Source organism: Biomphalaria glabrata, chromosome 1, assembly GCF_947242115.1.
Source record: "Biomphalaria glabrata chromosome 1, xgBioGlab47.1, whole genome shotgun sequence".
Taxonomy (NCBI): domain Eukaryota; kingdom Metazoa; phylum Mollusca; class Gastropoda; family Planorbidae; genus Biomphalaria; species Biomphalaria glabrata.
The window spans coordinates 80,706,026-80,727,782 of record NC_074711.1 but is presented as its reverse complement, the minus strand read 5'-3'; the positions used below and the strand labels follow the sequence as shown (position 1 = coordinate 80,727,782).

General features: G+C 32.4%; 2 protein-coding genes across 9 annotated transcripts; one reads left to right on the top strand and one right to left on the bottom strand.

Annotated features, from left to right (window-relative positions):
- Positions 1-74: 74 nt before the first annotated feature.
- LOC106074606 (sphingosine-1-phosphate phosphatase 1-like) lies at positions 75-8,328 on the top strand. Its single transcript, XM_013235412.2, has 4 exons — positions 75-1,024; positions 1,775-1,972; positions 3,897-3,986; positions 4,322-8,328. The coding sequence occupies exons 1-4, from the start codon at positions 401-403 to the stop codon at positions 4,883-4,885; spliced, it is 1,476 nt and encodes a 491-aa protein (XP_013090866.2). The 5' UTR covers positions 75-400; the 3' UTR covers positions 4,886-8,328.
- A 1,095-nt stretch (positions 8,329-9,423) lies between these two features.
- LOC106074570 (uncharacterized) lies at positions 9,424-21,483 on the bottom strand. 8 transcript variants are annotated; one of them, XM_056018004.1, is made up of 12 exons: positions 21,147-21,483; positions 17,455-18,728; positions 16,962-17,146; positions 15,763-15,858; positions 14,851-14,994; positions 14,441-14,560; positions 13,189-14,114; positions 12,561-12,703; positions 12,200-12,327; positions 11,282-11,509; positions 11,096-11,143; positions 9,424-9,836 (listed from the first exon to the last, which is right to left on the bottom strand). In XM_056018004.1, the coding sequence occupies exons 2-12, from the start codon at positions 18,603-18,605 to the stop codon at positions 9,529-9,531; spliced, it is 3,477 nt and encodes a 1,158-aa protein (XP_055873979.1). In that variant the 5' UTR covers positions 18,606-18,728; positions 21,147-21,483; the 3' UTR covers positions 9,424-9,528. The 8 variants fall into 8 exon arrangements, with proteins under 8 accessions (XP_055873979.1, XP_013090836.2, XP_013090824.2 ...); XM_013235382.2 differs by having other exon boundaries at positions 21,156-21,483; XM_013235370.2 differs by having other exon boundaries at positions 21,201-21,483.
- Positions 21,484-21,757: the final 274 nt, after the last annotated feature.

The following is a 21,757-nucleotide window of genomic DNA, read 5'->3' as shown; positions in this document are numbered from 1 at the left end:
CAATTTCTGGCGTTCGAATACGAGTACTATAACACACCTTACATTTTCGTCATCATTCATTGGTCAACACGGGCACAGGTAAACTGGAAGCCAAGGTTTGGCAAATTTGTTATGCAGCTATCAGGTGTCAACGGGGGACTGTCGTCTACATTGCTGTAATTGTATTTTTTGTACGCTGATCTTAATGCGATTTGCTATTACGATGTTAAATCTAGATCTAGTATTTAAGTAAATATTGTTGCCTGCGATAAACACCGTTGCCGGCTAACACAACAACGTCGATGAATAAAATGGGTGATTAGATATTATTATCAACTGAAGTTGTTTTGGTTGCGATAAGAATTGGATACAATCTTGAAGTTGTTTGTTTATATTCATTTCCGCATAGAACCTAGGAAAGATGGATTTACTCTACTCTTTGGCCGACCCAGTATATGTCGCCAAATTTCAGCGCCTGTGTGGTATAGAGACAGAAAAACCAGAGACCTGCGACCAACATACACAGACCAGGAAAGCCCCTTACGAGTCAAGTTCAGAAGAAAGCAGCGTAGAACATGAGGAATGTAATAGCAGATATAAACAGGAACAGGTCTTTGTTGACAACACGGACACTTATGGCATCTCGGATAAGGGCTTATTTAGTAACAACCAAACACAGCCGTTAGAGAAAGATGATTGGCCCAGACAGCGAATCTTATATAATAACAATGAAATGAAGGAAAATGATAAAAACTTAATTCTTTCTAAAAAATTAAAATTAAAGTCTAAAAATGGCTATGCGCTAATTGAACCGACTAGACGAGTTTGCGGAAAAGGAAGCATCTTTGAAAGTAGCAATCCGGATATTTTGCCTTCAGATTTTTGTGAAGCTTCTCTCAAGACCAAATCAATTCCAGTAGTGCACATCAAGTACAAATCTTTGTTTTACCTTGCTAAGTTTGGAGCATTTCTTGGGAATGAAGGATTTTATCTCACATTTTTTCCCTTTTGTCTCTGGAATTTGGATGGACTGGTTACTAGACAGGTAAGTTTTCACTGTCTTATTATATAGATTATATTATATATAGGCCTAATATAGTATTGATTTAGATAGATAGCAAATTAACAGACTCTTATTTTTGTTAGTCATTGGATTGTAATTGTAGCTCCAGACATCTAGTACAACTAAACCAATGTAGGTGTATAATATTTGTAGTGTAGAACTTTAAATAACTTGAACAAACTTTATTTGAGGCAATGAGCTACTGGTCTTCCCTGCCCACAGGTTGTAACATTGCAGGTCAATGTTAAGGCCTACTATGATGATGGTCTCTCTCAGATCTGTCTCCTAAAAAAAAACACCTTTCCCTCCAACTTTCATCCATATGATTTCTTAAAATAAATTATGACAGACAAGCTTGTAGTTTTAAAATTTTCCCTACTCAACCAGAACCAATCGCTTTATTTCCTCATTGTAACCTTGGAAACTCACACACAATCTCCAAGATACAGGCCATTGTGATGTGGAGGGTGGTATGGTCTATTTCTGTTAAACATGGTAAAATAGTGTTAAATATCTGACCACCATGGCAATCTTTGTTTTGTAACATTAAGTGCCACTAACTCATTCCAAAAATATATATACTTTTGTTTTGCTGGGGCTGTGTAGTCACTGGAAATACTGCATTCCTCATTAATCTTCAGACTCGAAGACAAGCCTTAGTATTATTCTACTTTTGTTTGTTATTTTTGTGTATTTTATATAGTATATAATTTTATGTATATTTTTTATTAGACAGCTTATTTGTGGTGCATTGTGATGTACCTTGGACAAGCAACTAAAGATTACCTCTGCTGGCCTCGTCCACCTTGTCCTCCTGTTGTTCGATTGGAAACAGACTACCTGCAGGAATATTCCATGCCCTCAACTCATGCTATGGCAGCTACAGCAATTCCTTTATACCTTGCTTACATTACAGTACAAAGATATCAGGTGATACAATAGTTTCATTTCATATTAAACTATTTTCTCTGGAAAAAAAAAAGTTTTTTGTGTCATTTTCTAGTTATCCATTCACCATTTCCATCTTTACTGTATATACCCTCAAAATTTGTAGCAGCAACAGATGTGTCTTGTTTGTTTGTAACATGTTTTACATGTTTTGGATGTTCCTTCAGAGTTGAAGATGATTTACTTTCTAGTCCAAACCTCCCGCAGGATGACACAGGACAGCAAGGTTTGAACACGGGACAATCTGTAAGTCTGAACTACAGTCCTGCAAGCAAACCGCACGACAAACTTTCCTTAATTCTAAGGTCCAATATTTCAAGCTATTTTAGGGCCCAGATCACTTGAAATCATGAATCAGTGCAGCTCTTTTTGTTCTTACTCAATATTTTGGGCCTGAGAACTAGTTTATCTTCTTATTGTATAGTATTTGACTGATTACTAAATGTCTACAGATCATCTGATATGACTGAATATTTTTAGAATTTATCTGTTAAACATAATTGTCTGAGTCATTTACTGTAATTTGTTACATGGACAATGTGATCCATTCTTAGATAAGTATGAAAACTTCATTTGCTACTTCTTATGGCTATACTATAAGGCAGTAAAGAGAGTTTAATAAATAAAATATAATATCTTCTGTCCAATTTAACAGATAAATGATTGGCAGTATTTATTATCAGGAGGTAGGGTGGGCAGGTGTAGAGAAGATGATTGGGAATGATAAGGAAAAAAAAACATGTTTTTATTGTAGAAAACAAACAATTTAGTAGTTAGATTAGTGTATGCCTTTTCATCCTTTTTTATTCCATTAAAAAATATAACTCAACAGCTAAAAGTCTCAGGATAGTGCAATATATATTGTTACGAATCTCACTATCCAGGCTCTCTGCAAACTGCACCATACACCACCAACTTAAAGAACTTGACAAGTCAGGGCTCCAAAATAACGTAAAGGTTTAATGTCCATAAATAACAGCCAATACTGTACAATTGGCAGCACGTAGAACAGTACAAATAGCTCTGCGATAACAAATATCTCTCCGATAACACCGTTCCGCCGTATCAAGTCTTGCACTGGCCTCTCCGTCTCGTTCCGGGCTTGCACTGGGTTCAACAGTTCGGGACTGACTTCACACACTTGGGCTCGTTGTGTCGGACTCGATCACAGACCAAGATCAAGACGCCGTTCGTCTCAACTGTACTTGACAGTACTCCGCACTGAACCGTCGTAATGCTCCGTACAGAACCACACCGTTGAACTGTGCTGTAGTCGACCGTGTTCTGAACTCCTGTCGTGAACCCGCTTTCTGAACCGTCTTGACTGCGACACCTCCGCTCTTTATATAGGGTCTCTACTGGCCTTCTAGAACCGGACAGAACGTCGCTCGACCATTCTGGGACGCTCCTGAGCTCTGTTCACGACGCCGATCCTACTCGAACCTTCATGTTGTTAACTCGTCTCGGCCGATCGTCGTAACTCGTCACGGTTGACCGCTCGTCTAGCGCTGGCCTGGGGCGATTTGCGTCGGCTGACTACACTCACACCACTACCCCCATCTGTGCCACCACCAGGTTTATAACAATATATTATAATAGTTCAAACATTAGCGTCCAAAAAAAATAATGTATTAGTAAAAATATTGTATTATACATTACAGCAATTTTGTCCTATTGTTGACCCATTTATATTAATTACTTAACTATTGGCCACATACTCTTGCATACAAAAATAAGTTCTCTTGGTATCCAAGCATTAATTCATATAAAACACACTCATCTTTGTTTCATTATGCATGCATATTGCTCATAAAGTTTGTCATTTTAAAACATTATTATACTTAAAATTTAAATAATAAAACTAATATCTGTAAGTGTGTTAAGAGCTATGATTTAATTGTTTCAGGTGCCTGTGTACATTGCTGCATTCATAGCTTTTCTGTGGTTTTCCATTACATGCTTGAGTCGGATATATCTTGGTGTCCACACCTTCTTGGTAAGTTTTACATTGTATGTGTATTGTGTAATAATTTTAATTAAGTTTGTTATTTATTTATTTAAACAACAAATCACAATTACTATTTTTGCAATAGACCTGAAGTTTGATAAAGGACCTTATTCTCCAAAACAAACAGTCACGTGATTACCATTGATAACACAATGAATGATAAATATGGTCACTTGATATCATAAGTTGTATAAAATAGGTAGAGGAGCTCGTTGCTCAAGGTTATTTGTTTACAAGTGATGAATGAGGCTCATTGATTTACATAAAGTATTGACTATCTGTTTATGCATACTAACCTGTGTAACAATTTTTTTTCTTACTAGGATCTCTTGGCTGGATGCTTATATGCCATTCTAATATTTTTCTCCTTTACAAAATATGTGGAAGATTTTGATGTTTACCACCAGACCCACCTCTTTGCCTCGCTCATCGTGCTTTTTACAGGCTTGGCTCTTTGTACCGTGTGCTACCCTTCTAACTTCAAGAGTTCCAGTAAAGGGGATGCAGTGCAAATTGTGGCCTCACTGACTGGTGTGGCTATCGGAATGTGGCTGTGCTTCCAGCTTGGATATTCTCAGCAGACTGGTGCAGAAGGTCCTTACTCTATAACCAGCCCAACTTTGACCTGGGTTGGTATGGCCTCTCTAAGATTCATTACTGGTGTGTGTATAATTTTTGGTGTGCATTCCATTACAAGAATTGTAACCATCCAACTCTTCTCATCATTCTTTGGTTTAGAGAAGCCAGACAAAACACACCCAAGTGTCATGACTGGTTACAAGTTTACAACATACTGTATGGTTGGTATATGCATTTCTTTTTTTGTACCAGTAATTCATATGTACTTTGGAATCCATAGACCAGCAGTCTTTCTAGAAATGTCTTGATCTAGAAGAAATTTACTTTTATAGCAATTGTTAAATAATACTTTTTACCTGAACACAATAATGAGTCAATCTATTTTATTTCATTTTTTACAAAAAGCCTCAATACAAAAAAATGAAAGTCAGGTCTTATGCTGTGTATTATGTAAAATCTAATGTGTTGAAAAATCTATATGTCAAAAGATAATTAAAAACTATATTGGTAGCAATATTGACTAAAATTGACTAAAAAAAAAAGAAGAAGCAACAAACTATTTTATCTTGTGGGAGTAGTTCAACTGTTAACATTTTGAACATATTTTTGTTATGAAAAGGATTTGTTTTCATTTGTTTTCACAAAATGAGAATGTAGGATAAGAATATGATCTAGTCTATTTTTTTATTTGATATATAATGAAGACTCAAGTACTAAAAGTTCTGAGTTTAATTACACTATATTTAAGATGAGATCATCAAAGATTAATTTTAGAAATTTACATAATTTTTTCCCTCTTTTTAAAAATTGTGAATTAAATACTTTTAGCACAAAGCTCTTCAATGATGTGCTAGTAGTACACTATTTCTTGTACATAAAGATTTTGCACCTCATATTCAAATAAGTATCTATTAAAAAAAAACTCTTGTAAAAATGACTATATTTAAACTATTTTAGTATCAGAAAGCAAAATTAGGATGAAAAAAAAAATGTATTTATCAAATTTAAGATAATTATTCAATTTTTGCACATTTTGTAGTGATAATAAAAAAAAATATTTGCTTAGGACAAATGAAATATTTTCTTATATGTTCCGGTAGTAGTTCTTTGGCTACTAATGCTGTTATGAAATTATTTATTCTAAAAAAAACAACAACTAAACAAATAACATACAAGTTACTTATTTACATTTTATAGTTTTTTAGGGTATGCATTTTCTGTTTAAAGAAATAGTTCTGGAAGTACTCTTATTTAAGAATTAAAGTTAATATGAAGTAGCCTAATTATCTTCTCCTTTGTGAGAATGTTTGTAATTTATAAGATGAGATGTGTAATTAGTAAAATTGTCTTCTTATTAGGTGGTAATATATATGTGTTTAGATAAATAAAACTTAAAATGTAAAATACAAACATTTTAAAAATACTAATTTGTTTATGTGGTAATAATAACCTTATAGTTATGAAAGTCTTGTTAAAGGGGAATAGAAGAATTAATGGAACATGTACATGTTTATATATTTTCGAAGATTTGCTTTTAAGAATTTCTATATCGAACAATGCTCATTATTATTATTTTCTGTTATTGTCCTATGAACTACAATAGTGACATTAGGCTGGATATGCAAGCAATTATTGACATCCCAAGGGTGATATACCACTGAACTTCTTTGGAATCGGTAAAGAGAAAAGCTGATTTTATTTTAGATAATTCGCTTTTCAGATGATCCCTGATGTTCACTTGCTTGCTGCTGATAAAAGGTTAAAAAAAATCTTTCTGTATGATGGCCTGATGTCACAATACTTTTGTAAGTTTTATTGTTGTATTTTGATAGCTATGTATTAATCTATTTATGTGTTTATTGTGAGCAATCTTTTAAATTCATTTATTGATAGTAATCTCTGACAATAATCATTATCATCAATTAATTTGTACACATAATCTTGTGCCAATCTAAACAAAGTAAAATTTTGGGCCTAATTTTGTCCCTATGTTCTAGCCTTTGATTTGATGATAATATTGACATTTCTTATAAATTTTACTTGCATAATATATTATTAATGCATAACTAAAGTTGGAGCTTTGAGGTATTATGCAATGCAAATTTTGAATAAATAGTGATGATATTCCATCTATCATTATTTCTTATACATGCATGACATAGGAAACAGCTTTATCCTATACATGTATCACACAATTGACAAGTGATTCTTTCAATGTAACATTTTTTTTAATTTGGAAAAGGAAGAATTTATATAACAGTATTTTTCATATTGAAACAAAAACAACCTTAAAGTCGTTTACAAAAAAAAATATTTTGATATATCAGTAATATGTATAAATGTGTTTGGAATAACTCATTTTGTTTTGGAGGTCAAATATCACAAGAAAGCACTATTATTTGTGCTAAGGTTAAAGAAAAATATAAAGTTGTTATTGAATGTTTTGTCTATTACAGCAAATAGCCTATGGCACACCAGTGACCATTCTTCTTCTGTGTTCTCAAGTGACCAGATGATAAATATTTTGTGATATTATTTCTATAATATTTCTGGTTGTGCACTCAATATAAAGCATACTTTATACATCAACATGTTTTAGTCATTTCAATACATATATTGATTGGATGATTAACATTAATTATTACATGTAGTATTTGCTGTAGCTTTTTTTTTTTTTTAAATCATCATGATATCTGAGGGTATGGGTTAACTGCTGAAATGCTGTGTCTCTTAATGAGCATTTTATTCAGGAGTGCAGGTGAACTCTGATTTCACCTGATTATTTTGAAAGTCATTTGAGGAATGATGTTCTAGCCACACAATATCCTAGTTAACTGTTGGCCACAGAAATGAAATTTCTTTGTCTACCCAATATTTAACGAATTTCCAAGAAATAGCTAAACTGTTTGTGAATGCTTGATGTTAATCCATAAACATAGAATTGAATTTAGGTGCTGAAACAAATGTGATACATACATATATTACAAATAGAGCTATTAATTTATGTTTGATATATGTATGTATCACATTGATGTTAATCCATGCTGGTATTTTTGAGGGAATCAATGCATAAAAAAAGAGAAAAAAACAACAACAAAATTTTGCACTTAGCTTTAACAAAGAATGACTTCCAGGAGTTGATATTTTTCTGTCCTTTCAGTTGAGTGCCATCTATACTATGTTTTATAGATATATTTATATATAAAAAGTGCAATTGGTTTTGGCAGTCTAGTATTCTGCAATTCATTTGGAATTCTTAAGTGTTAATAAAGACAAACTGTTGATTATAATTTAAATGCATGTTATTTCATAAAATGCTTTTAAAACATTCCATTTTTTTAAAAATATTACATATTTGTTTAAAAATTTATACTTTGTAGTTAATTTTGTATTACTGTAGAAACGAAAGCCTTCTTTTATTTCTATTTTTTTGCAATTATCCTGGATTATACACAAAATACACTGATAAAGCATTTATTTTGAGAAACAAAATTCCCTTTCTTTATGTTACATAAAGTTTGATTAATTTGATCAGAGCCTGATTTTCTTATTTTACAAAACCTAATACTGTGTATTAATTAATGTTTTTGTAATTAGTACAGCAGCTCTTTTTTATATTTCTACAATTTACAGCAACTATCAATAAATATTTATTGACTTGTCTTTTAATGTTTTGTTTGTGAAGAAGCTTTGTCTTGCTAATTTTTGTCTTGATGATTTGAAAATAAAAAAAAAAAGTAATTTAAGTTTTATTGTATTTATATTTTTTAACCCTAACCCTAACCCCACACCCAATCTCAGATTAAGGTGAAATTTTGCCCAATTATTTCTTTTACCTGACAACACAAAATTTATAAAAAGATAAAATAAATAAATAGAATTATAGCTTTTATATAGCACTACTTTCATGCTTATAGCATGCTCAGAGTGCTATGATCCAATCTCATTTGTGGACCAGTGGGGAGGGGGTGTGTGGGAGAAGGTTTTCCGTGCTGCCTTTAGGCGCTCAGTAAACACAACTCTGTTCAAGTCTGGTATCGAATCTCGAGCCCCCTTTATAGGTAGCCAAGTTGGGTTCAAGGGCACTTAGCCTCTCAACCACACATCCCTGATTAGCCTATTAGTTAATTAACTATTGGAATTAGTTATTTTGTTTGTTATCTTGAACAACGGAACGAAATCATACAGTGACAGATGTTATGGTATAAGTTGAATAGTCCCCTTGAGGACTCTTATTGAGCCCTAAGTGAATATGTTTTTTTAAGCATTTAAAAAGAAAAAAGATAATATAGTAAACATTCCCCTAGATGCCCACTCCCATTTTCACAACTGGTCCAGACAAGTGATAGGATCATAAAACATTGAGAAAGCTAAAAACAATTGGTAAAATATTTCTAATCACATATTCATTGTCTAGGTCAATCATATAATATATCCAAACTTATTGAAACAATTACACTTAATATAAGCTTTGTTTTTTTAAAAATATTTTTCTATGTTTTTATCTGTACCTCTTGATATTAGAAATGTAGCAGGGTTTGGTTTTCTTTAAGGTATCCACAAATGTAAGGTAAAGAGAAATAAGTTGAACATAATAAAATATATAACTGTGAATTTTTAGAGTTTATTAATTATAATTTTCATAATATTATTTATAGAGCAAAATTCAAAAGGCTATATCAAAACAATAATTATAAGTGGAAGTAAATATTTTATAATATTGTTATTGACAAGATTAATTACATTTCTTTTCTAATCTTTTGTAGAAGTCTTTTAGTGTTTCATTAGATGTTGTTAATGATTAGTGATAACTATATTAATATAATTTAAAATACAACTAAAAAGCTTTGGAAAAAAAAACATTTAATGAGAATGAAATTTCAATACACCAGGAAAAATAAAAACCTGGCAATGACTTTGTTCTACCATCTAATTTTTTTTTTTGACCATGTCATTTACCCAAAATTTCTTGTATGGTACAAAGTTTATCATCAGCATCTTTGCGTTGTGGAGCCTCAGCAATGTCAAGTAGCTTACTACTCATGTCCCTATTGTCAATAACATGAATCACATTGCTATCTTTGGCAGACAAGTAGGAGGGCAGTTTGGACTCTGGTATTCCATTAATTTCCGCCATGTAATCACCTTCAAGGAATTCGTGCAAGGCATCAGGTGAAGAAAGTTGGTCATCTGTTTCCAACTCAGAGTCATTAATAGCTAATGGCACTGACCCAACACTACTAAATAATAAAACACATCCTGGTCAAGAAAGAAAAATTACAAATTAGTGTGTGTTGAAGTGAATATGGTAAAATAAAAAGTTTTCTTAGAAAGTAGAACAAAACTAATACTAAACAACAGGTTTGTCACTAATGATTATCATGACATTAATTTCTAGGATGCTTGTAGGATTATGATTCGTGAGCATATCATTCATACGCAGCATTACAGTCCGCAGACTGGACTAATAACAATTACATAAACCAGGAACTACTTACGAACATGATATAAATATGATGTGTATGTACAAAAAATAAATCCAACTTCCATGAAACAAATAGATGATAATAATTTACACAGATCACTACTATTCCCAAAGGTATATATGTAGTTTGTTAACATTCTCACTTCACTTATACTATCATATGGTCATATCACTACTCAACTTCATATTAACTTATTTCATCAACTTATTAAAGAATAACTTAATTGTTACATGACTTCCAACTTGATCAGAAAATAACTGACTTCAGCAAATCACTAGAGAAACCACTTCACTTCACCCGGTCATTTTACTAACTCTCAATCTCTCATACGACCTGGTCATACCTAACTTATGTTCACTATTTAAACTTTCACACTTTGCATTCACACTATTCACCTAAGTAGGCCTACAATAAGTTAACTAGTTTACCTATGACAAGGTAGTATTCCAAGTAGGAATGAACAAATTTTTAATACTAGGACTATTACAATGACTTGTAATAATTTTCAATGTGATAGGTACACTCATTTAGAGTAAGAGTTTTACCACTACATTCTGGCTCATTTAGATAACTTGAGGTTAAGTTATTTAATACAAGTTTTGTTATTTTGTTAAGGAGATTATTTTTAAAAATTGTTTTTCTACATTGCAATATTATTTTCTGACATTATGCTAGCCATAGTGTACAATATTTAACTGATTTGTACATCCAACATAGTATCACATCAATGTCCAAGTTTTCAATTACAAATAAATAAGCTTTAACATGATGATTTCCTGGACTGGGCGAAGAAGTTTCCAGGGGCCAGGTAGAACTACATCACAAAGCCGTATATTTCCCAAAGGTTATGCATCAGCAAACTAGTTTTAATTTGAAAGCATTCGAGTCCATAATACCATCCTTTTTCCCATTGGTAATATTTAAACTAATACTTCACCCAGACCTTAATGCTCATTTTAAAAGGGTCAATGGATGCAACATAGTATACATATGCCATGTAAAGAAATTTAATTTTTACAGATATTTATTTACCTAAGGCAAAGAAGCAATTTTTGTAACCTATAGCATTGATAACAAAACCTGAAAATAAAAAAATATTTTTTATAATCTCTTAATGAGAATAAAGTTAATTTTTTGTTAAAAAAATCTTTTAGAAAATCTATCTCCTTTAAAAACTATTATGCTATATTATTTTGATAATGTGATATAGATACTTACTTGCCAAAGGAGGTCCTATCAAGTATCCAATGCCCTGAAATAGACTCAAGAAACCAACTCCAGCACCAAGGTCACTGGCATCCAGCATGTCAAGTATTATTAATGAGGAGAGTGGTACAAGTGCCCCAGTGTACAGACCCAACAGTCCAGAGAAAACAACTTGATAGATGAAGGTGGAAGCCACTAAAGACCCAAACACAGTCGAAGCTCCAGCTAAGAAAAGACTGACTGAAATGTCACGTACAAACAAATAATAACTTTAAAACATGTAACTATCGTATCATAAATAATTAACATATTTGTCTGGACTAGCTGAGCAAGATATTCAAAATTTAAACAGCTGCTGTACTGTATGAGCATTTATCCTAAAAGCTCTAAAGATTCAAAACGCAGATGGCATAAAACTTTTTCCATAGCCAACATTTTATGACTTCTAGTTTTAGTTCTTTGAATTTTGAATAGAAATTTTAGATTCATTACTACATTGCTCAAGAAAATGTATATTTTATAACTATAATAATTGCAATTTAACTATATTAATTATTTTTTAAAAAATTGAATTCGTCAAACAAAAAAAATAATCATATATTAAAATATAAAAAGAACATATTTTTAAAGTATAAATTTCAATTTTTATAACAACAAAATTGACATCCTTATACTTTTTAATTTTTTTTAATTGTTTCTTCTTTTATTCAATTTGTGGAACTTGTTGTATAGAGGAAACTAACATGGACAGCAAGTTTTGCAAAGAACATTTTAAAAAAATACTAATTAAACTTATCATTTTGAATAGGGTTATTTTCCTTATACAATGTGTTCAATATATTACATTTATAAAGTAAAGATTGGCATCATAAGAATGAGATGGGGATTGGGGTCAGATCAATAACAGTTTTTAAAAATGACCTAACATACCTGTAAAAAGAAGTGTACTTCCAATGTCACTATCCACAGATGCCAAACTTGCTAGGAACCTTCCTAGGATGGAACCTAAGCCCATGGCTGTGTAAAGAGATGAAGCCTGGATGGTACTGGTACCACTACTGTTAGAAGAAACATGATACTGTATTTATAAATTAACTTGAAAAAATGTATACATATTACTGTCAGGTTTGGAAACCAAGTTCTTTACCACTCAGCCATGTTAAATTTAGTGAATCTTTTATTATCTATCTAAAAATGTTTTCTACATTCTGCTATCTAACATCTAAATGACCATGTCAGTGGTAAATGACTTAGTCATGGGTTTACATGATCAGCATAGTTTTGAACTTACTCTGTGGCAAAAGAAGGCAGGTACATGATGACAGGAGATTCTCCAATGGCCCAGAAGAAGCAGACAGTGATAAAGATCAAAAACATATTGTTTCGAAAAAGCTGCAGTGAGTTGTAAAATCCAAGTGTGTGTTCTTTCAGACTCTGAATAAAACAGTGAAGCTCAGTAAAACTAAAACTCTACTACTCTTTTTGTGTGTAGGAATAGTTTTGATAATCAGACATTCGGTGAAAAAAACAACACAGACACAAGTTATACAAAATCAAACATTGTCTACAAGCATGGCCATTTAACAATTTACATTCACTCTTAAAAAATAACTTGATTGTGCAAGCAGACTATGAGAAACAAGGTTAATAGTAAATGTAAGTTGGTTAGCTTTTGAAATGATTAGAATTACAGTTCTGTTCTGAAAAAAAAATTCATAATTAAAAAAAAAGTTTGTTATTAATTATATTAAAACCAAAAAAATTGCCCTAAACATTTTATTTAACAAATGACCAGTCAAAAAAAAAAAAAAAAAATAAAACCCACTACTCAACAACTAAAAAACAATATGGCATTTCCAATTAAAATGAAAATGATTTATTTCCTAAAATCATATAAATTTTAATTATTTTGAACTTACCTTGGATGAATCAATGATACTTTTGGACTCATATTTTGAAATGTCATCATTGACCATGGCTAGTGCTGCAGGCACACTCATGATACTACCCATGAAAGTAGTGGCACTGCCAGACCTCAACGCATATCTAGATATCAACTCTCTTTTCTGAATTTTTGAGCCGATGGTTGTATAGGAGAGGTTATCATGATCTCCAATGCTGCTCATTTGGGCAGCTTTTAGCTTATTGATCTGGATCAAGGAACTGCAGTGTGACCGTCCACTTTGATGATACTGTGAGGAATGATGGAACATTCGTTGACCCCTTAAGCTTATAGGAGAGAAATGTGCCATATGAGGAGTCCTAGATGAAGCCGGCAGTATCATGTCTGATTGATGTCTGTAGCTGTGAGGAGAGTGGTTAGACAGATTAGATGGTGCATGATATGACATGCCAATCGAAGGACTCTGGCAAGCTGATGGGTTTGTAGAACTAGCAGATGATTGCTGATGGCTAATGTATCGATTGTGGGTCAATTTTGAAGATTTCTCCGTGACAGGCATTACCTGAATCTGATTTCCAAGTAAAATACTGGAGCTTAGTGCTCGTTTAATCAGCACAGCTTTTAGAAGGGATGTTTCAACACCATGAGATTTCGGCATATCCTTTCTGGCAAAACTGCCTTTATCAAGGCCACTCATTATGCTCTGATTTTTACTTCCCTCGCAACTAGTTAAAAAGCTCATCTCACTGTTGCCACAACTCTGTATGAGGGGTTCACTGATGTCCTTAGAGAAATGGTTGGTGTAATTTTTTTTCAACTTTTCCCACTGAGAAGGACGGAGGAGCATGCCAGCAGGCACAATGTGCAGCATCAGTCCTGCCCAAATCAGATAAGTGCCCTTGAGACCATAGGCATTCAGTAGCAAAGAAACAAGTGATCCACCTATTAAGTTGAAAAAATGTAAAGAAAAATAGATATCGACATGTTGGTATCAAAAGAAAAAAAAACATAAAAAGATTATTCAATTGACTTTTGATGGAAATGAAGAGTAAATTTTAGATTGAACTAATAAGGTATAAAATATTTTAACAGTTTAAACGAATATGATTTTTTTGTTTAACTAATACTTGATATGAATGAGCAAAAGTATAAATGTTGAATGTAAAAAATTAAATTAGTATAATTAGCTCATCATAAATATATAAGTATAAACCAAACAATTAACTTGTCACAGTAACCTGATGAGTCAATTTTTTTATCCGTCTTACCTGTCAGTATGCCAATGCCAGTGCCGCAGGCTAAAAGACCACAAGCGATACCTCGGTACTTGTCAAAGTACTGACCAATGGTGACAAACATTGGGTTCACTGTGTATCCAGCACCTATTCCTGGTTTCAAGGGTCATAAAAAATAATCTTTTTGTATTTGAGACCTCAAGTTCAGAAAAAGTGATCACTCATTTATGTTTTATACAGGTACAAATTAAAGCAGAGTGGCCCCAAAAACAAAGTCAAAATTAAAGAGTGAAAAATGATTTTCCTTTACAAACATTTAAACCCAGGATCCTTAGTCATGTAGATAGCACTCTATCACTCAAAATTCATGTCCCATGCATAAATAAAGCAATGAAATGTGGTTTATGATATCTATATACACATTGTATACAAAATGTGTTCACCTGCTAAAACTCCATGAGTTAATATTAAATGACCAACAGTAGTTGACAGCGCAGCACCCACAAATCCTAAGCTTACAATAACTCCAGCTAAAGATACGGTCAGCCTGGCTCCAAGTTTATCAAGAACCACTCCAACAAAAGGACCTTAAAAAAAGGACAGATAAGAGTTTCTGGAACTTGAATTTGTATAGAAATGTATCAAATATTTGTCAATAAAATAATTCATATTTAAGATGGGTTTCTGATTTATGTCATATATCAAAACCATTGGAGCATACATAATGATGATAAAGATGTTAGTTCTAGAGAAGTTAAGCCAACACTATAATGTGGTCAGAACATCTCTACTTTTCGCAATGTATTTCAGCTATCCAACAGGGCCATCCATAGATAATTTGAAGCTCTAGGCAAAGTGAATTTGGTGGCCTCATATGAAATAGAAAAAATAAACTGCAAGAAAAAAAAATTATGCAATTTTTTGAAAACCTAGTGTACACCAAGATTACTGTTGAGCACAAGTTCTGCTATTTCATCTCAAGAAAAATATTTTGAGACCTGTGCGAGGTCACCACAAATCATAGGCCCTAGGCTGATGGCTAGTTTGCTTAGCCCTGTCCATTAGAACTGAGTTAGATCAGAAACTTTATCCAAGTTCATAAAAAAAAATATATCAGTCCCCAGCAGATTTCTAAGTAGAAAACTTTAGCTCTATAGACAAGTGTCTGATTATTTAGCTTTCTCAATCAATAGAGCTTTTTTTAACAATAAAAATAACACTAGGCCTACATGTAAAATAAATCTGTTTCTATCTTTGTAAGAAGAAGAAAAAATGCAAGTTTAAAAAATGCAGTAGCTACCAAAGTATTATATACTAAATATACTGGCCAATCCATTTTGCAAAAGAATATTCACCTGTAAGGTAAGTAAAACATACATTCACAGATCCAACCCAGGACACTTTGGTTAAGTCAGGCTCTACTTCTTGGATGATAGCACTCATAAAGACACCTACAAATAACAGATTATAAAAAAAGAACTTAGAAGAACTTTGGGCATATACAAAACAAGTGTTAATTCTATGGATTGGGCCATGCTGTTCTTACTGAACTGTGTTCAGCAGCCCACAAGGTTTCCACAAAGCCTATGGAGAGATTAATTAATAAGCCTAAAAATGAATAAATCTCTAACTAAATGCAGAAAAAAATAATGATATGTTTTAATAACTCTTCTCAGTAACAGAAAATAATTCTATAACATCACTAAGAATTGATCAACAATGCATCACAAAATTAAGCGAAAGCATTGCTTATGTCATGGTTTCATACAAAACATTAAAACTAAAGTGTATTGACTGTAAAATGCTAGGTTTTTCTGATTGATTTACTTAGTAACTCTAATTTGAGATAAAGATCAACCATTAAATGATTTTTGGTCAAGTTTGTCTGAAGACATCCATGAAATGACAGCTGTTGCAGTGAAAGCAGCTGAACAAAGAGACATGAAATAACAAGAATCAATTATCAGGAAGCATAACTTACAAATAGAGAAACACAACGTAATAAAATATTTAAGACAAAAAGATAAAGGCACACTTCTTATTCCACATTCCATATGCTAAGACTAAAGTTTAAAATAACTGTTTTTTCTTCAATGTACTTAAAAATATTCATGTTATATTTATACATTGTTAAAGTTCAGGCACTATAATTTTTAGAACATCCAAACATTTCCAGAACATTGTAACATAATTTTGATAATTGTTACAGGTCATTCTTCATAACAGTTGCTTTAAATTTAATTGCTCATTTTTTTTTTTGTCTTCATGGTTCAAATTTAACTTTGTTTTAAATTTGTCTTCATTTAATCTATCAGCAAAGAAATTATGTGATGTAATAAATTATTGCAGGGTTAAACAATATTGGATCGAATTAAGCCATTAAAAGATAATTATTTTTTACTTTTATATCACAATGAAGTCATATATATGTTCTGTATATATTTTTGTTGTGTAAGAAACAGTTTGCTTTATCAGATAAGATGAAATCATATTGGTTTTATCATTAGAACCATTGGAGTAATTAGCTAGTGGGCCTACACATGATTAAGCTTACCTGCTGCATATGCTGTTGCTCCCAAAAGTGTGAAAGAAAAAAATGAAGATGCCAAGATAACCCATGCCCATCCTCTATCCAGGTCTGGGTTTTCTTCTGAGCTGGTTCCAGTACCATCCTCTTCATTAGATTTTGACAGGAGATTTGATTCTTGCTCAAGATTTAGAAAGTTATTGATATTCTGACTGTGGATGACATGTTTGGACAATCCTATCAGTTTGAAGGTAAAACATTTCACTACAATAGACAGATTTCAAATATATTTTTTAAATTTATTTATACAACTTTAATGTCTTTTAAGTGTTTAGACCTTACATAAATTGCATACATACTAAAATAAAATCAAATACTATAATTTCTACCCCTCTACCCCGAAAGTTTTAAAATATTTTGCTATAATATGAATATTTCTTTTAAAAAGTTAACTATTTTATCTTTTAAAAGCATGAAAAGTTTGTTGCATAACACAAGCATCTAGTTAACTATACCAAACCTTTCTGTGTAGTGAAGAGTGCGTAGAAATGCTGGATTCTCTAAGGGTCCAATGGTGTCTTGATTGTTTATTTCACCTTCAGAGAGTGTACTAAGACCACTTTCAACAAGCAATGTAGCATTTGCCAAATCAATCAGTTTGTCAGCCACAGTTGAAAATGGTGTAGCCTTTTTGTCTGTTGCCAGCTCAGTCTCTGGCACAGGAACTACAGTGAACTCTTTGGTAATTCGATTTGATTCACCAGCCTCAGAATTGATCACAGTTTTGCTTTCAATTGTATTCTTTTCATCAACTCCTGGTACCACACTCTGACTCTCTTTTAGACTGAAAGTGACATTGCTAGAAAGACTGTTAATAAAGTCTTCATCATTTATAATGTTTTGTTTGTCATATTCAGAAGCCAAAGAGACCTTGATTTTTTCCTCAGCAGTTAAGAGTACTTTGGATTTTTCTTGTGTAGTAATGAGTATTTGGGGGTTTTCTTCTGGAGTTAAGGGAAATTGAGACAATTTATCTACTATTAAAGGTAAATTGGCTTTTTCAACTTGATGTAAGGCGACTTCAGATTCTTTCTCTAGTGCTAAGTGCACAATGAATTTTTCTTCTGTCTCATCTATAATTTTTAACATTGAATTATCATCATTTATATGACTTTCAATTTCCTTGACAGAGTCATGATTACATTGTTTAACCCCTTTTAAAAGGTTCTTTTCAGAGCTTTGTTGATATATTTTGGTTTGTATTAAAGGTTCAGCAGGTAGCCTGTAAGAAGTCAGTGATGTTTCTCCAGTTAAAATGTTATTCTTAAGGGGAAATTTGTCTGTTGGCTTCTTAAGTTCAGATCTTTCATTCACAGCAGTGGTAACATAAGTATCAAGTTCTTCTTCATTAAATGTTAGGGAAATAGTGGTGTCACCATCTTCATTGGATCTCTCTGAATCAAACATGTGTTTAGTGTTTGTACTACCAGATATGCTATCTGAGTTAACCATCACATGACGAGGAACATCACTGATAGAACTCGCTGTGCTGTGCAAGTCCAAGTGCATCTCACCATCTGTTTCATTTTTTCCAGTAGCTTTCTGTATGTTATGAGATGCATAAGAGCTGTCATCTTGTTCGTATTTATCTCCTAGCTCGAAGTCCTCCATTCTAGTGCAGTCCTCACAACAGTGTAGTGATTTCAAGGATTTAAAAAATTGGCATCATTGAGCAACATATTGTTGAGGTACGAGAAATCCTGGGTCTAAAGTGTATATGTTGTAAGATCCGTTCTAGTGAAAGATGAAAAAAGAGTTCCAGTCAGTGTAATCAACATACACCAACTATCTCAACATAGAAAAGCTTAAGTATCAGCTAATTAAACAAATAATTACAGATGTATATCAGAATTTTATTTTGGTTTATAATCATAATACTTTCTCAATACTTTGATCAAGATCTAGATCTACATTTTAAAAAATGGGGCCCCTGCATTTTGGCATTCGACATCATGACAAGAGATAATGAATAAAAATAAATTCCAATTGGTACAGTATATTAAAAAAATTAACAAAAATAATCATTAAGACTCTTTTGATGAATAATACCATTGTTTATTGGCGAGATAATGCACAAGTGACAAATGTCAATTCATATCGCCTCACATTGTACTTTGTGTGCGGCAAAGGCATCTATAAGATCGTCTATAGATCAATGCTGTCCTCAAGTGGGGGCCCATGGGGACTTTCAAATGTGGACACCCCCTTCTTCACCCTAGCTACCCCACTGATAGCATAGTCGTCTTCCTGAGCTAGTGAGTTCTTATCTTATAGATCTAGATCTAAATTACTGATGTCTCTTAAAAGAAAAAAAGTTGACAAAAGTCTCAAAAGAAGATAATTATGTCATAGACTTGATAGGGCCTACACTTATAGACCTACTTATAGATCTAGATTCTATACATAAACATTCAAACATTTAATGATTTATCAATCTTGATTTACTTATAGTAGCCTACTATCATGAGTATCAGTATCTAGATCTATATAGATCTATAATAGTAGGGCTACTAGATCTATCATCTAGATCAGTGGTTCCCAAACTTTTTTGTCTCGTAGTAGGCTTGTCATGTTTTCTGGCTTTCGGTAGACCTCCTCTTTAACTTTTATTGCATTTTTGCAAATTCATCAACTCTATTTTTTTTAAAACTGATTTCTAACTTTAGTGAGTCGAAGAGTGAAAAAGTAATTTAAAGCTACATTTTAAGTTATAGAGATCTATCTTTTGTTATTAATAAAATTCAAATTTGAAATTAAAATAACAATTAATATGTATTTTTGGAATCCCCAAACACACTGGAAATGTTTTTTTGTATGTTTTGTTTTTGCAGGTTCATGATCCTTTCCTACGGATAATTTGTTTCATATAGGAATTAGTTTTTTTATGAAGTAGTCCTTCAAACATTAAATATTAATTAGGCCTAATTAATTTTCCTTAAGTATCATTGTAAAAGTTTTCGCAAAGAGCAGTTTCTTGTGTATTTCTTGATCTTTAAAATCTGGCTCTAATATTGGATCCGCGCCAATCCCCTGAACTCTTTTCACTAACAGGAGAAGGGGCGAAGGAGAGAAACTGGCACTTAAACGAGTAAGCTTCAGGCAGGAGGGACTCATTAGCTTGTGCTTGCTACCCATCTAGCAGAAGGAAAACTGAATTCAAAACTGCTGCCATGCAGCAATACACAAACATGGGAAAGGTTTCGTGGATCAAACCCGAGGAAAAATCAGGAGCAGGCTACCCTTTAGCAGTTTGTTGATATATTCTGTTGGAGTCTGCGAAGCTGTTGATCCCACATGTCGTTTGCTTAAGAATTGCATAAGAAACTTTTAATGTTATAATTCATACCACCGAAGTGAAATTCGTTTAGTAGTATCAGAAGAAGGTTAGTGTAAAACAGTTTTTAAAACTACTTCAATGGCTAATAAAATAAATGTTTTACCTACAGTGTTTTCCGTATTTTGCTATAAGTAAAAAGATCTTGTAAGATGCTTACAATTAAACCATCCTCTTCTCTATATGATGTTGAAGAGAGGTTTAGTGGGTCTATTCTGAACTTTATCTTTGAGTGTTGAAAGTTTTTAACATCTTTATCTATTTTATCAGTGGCATGGTCTCAAATCAACCTCCAGCATAATTAGTTTCCTATCGTCATAAAAAGGCACTTAGGCAGCCGCTTGTTTGACAAGGAAATAATTAATCCAAATTTTAAATAATCAACGCTGTAAAATCTACATTTCTTTTTGTTAAACATTAGTTGAATGTAGACAAAATTAAGCTATGTAAAAAGGTATTAAAATTAAATACAACAATTTTTCGTTTGAATAGCAGGATAAATATTTAAAGGATTAACTAAGATACAAATCACATATTTGTGTAGGAAATAATTACATGAATGGGATGTAAAAAATTAAAGTCACGACCTGCTTAAATGAAATCCATTATGATTATCGTAGACCCCCGTGAACATCTCATAGACCCCCAATTTATTTTTTTCCCTTTCGTAGACCCTTTGGACTTGGAGGTCTTCGTAGACCCCTGTTGGTCTTAATAGACCACTTTGAGAATCACTGATCTAGTCTAGATCTACCGTCAATGATATCTAGATTAGTAGACATAGGGTGATAGACGACAGTCTTAGACTTTTTTTTTACTAGATCTACTTTTAGTCGTGCATTATCATTAATATGATTTAATATCATGTTCACATGTTTCATGTTGATGTTGGCATTGTGCCGATTGTTGAATTTGATTTAATTTGAATGTTGGATGTTGGTTAATTTTTTTGTTGCTTAAAGATCTAGAATCTAGATCGATTATCTAATCTAGATTTCTAATTGACATATTATTTAAAAAGCTAGATCTAGACCATGAGTACATCTAATCTAAAATAGAATTCTATTCTATATAGACTCTATTTGTGGTTTCATTTAAATTCTATTGATTCCTGAAATGTAAGATAAGATGTTTTTGAGGCGTTTTTAACTTTTTAGAACTAAAAAAGACTCATAACAATGAAGAGTGCCATTAGATCTATATATATACAATATAAATATTTATATATAATATGTATTCGGTTACTCCCATTGCCGATATTCGGTAAATAACATGCAATCAAACGAAGATTTTTTTTTAACCATGTCGCTTCAACATTACCCATTTGAAATAGCGTGTAACTGTAAGCACATGTACGGTAGGCTATAGGCATTAGGCACACCACTATTCGAAATATAGTGGAAATGCATATGATTATTAAATGAATAAG

Bases quoted from the DNA above. Each gene is read 5' to 3' on its own strand.
- LOC106074606 (XM_013235412.2), top strand. From the start codon at position 401: ATGGATTTACTCTACTCTTTGGCCGACCCAGTATATGTCGCCAAATTT. The intron at 1,025-1,774 runs GTAAGTTTTCAC...ATTTTTTATTAG, and splicing joins ATGGACTGGTTACTAGACAG to ACAGCTTATTTGTGGTGCAT. The intron at 3,987-4,321 runs GTAAGTTTTACA...TTTTCTTACTAG, and splicing joins TTGGTGTCCACACCTTCTTG to GATCTCTTGGCTGGATGCTT.
- LOC106074570 (XM_056018004.1), bottom strand. From the start codon at position 18,605: ATGGAGGACTTCGAGCTAGGAGATAAATACGAACAAGATGACAGCTCT. The intron at 14,115-14,440 runs GTAAGACGGATA...TCAACTTAATAG, and splicing joins TGGCATTGGCATACTGACAG to GTGGATCACTTGTTTCTTTG. The intron at 9,837-11,095 runs GTAAATAAATAT...TTTCTTGACCAG, and splicing joins AAATTGCTTCTTTGCCTTAG to GATGTGTTTTATTATTTAGT.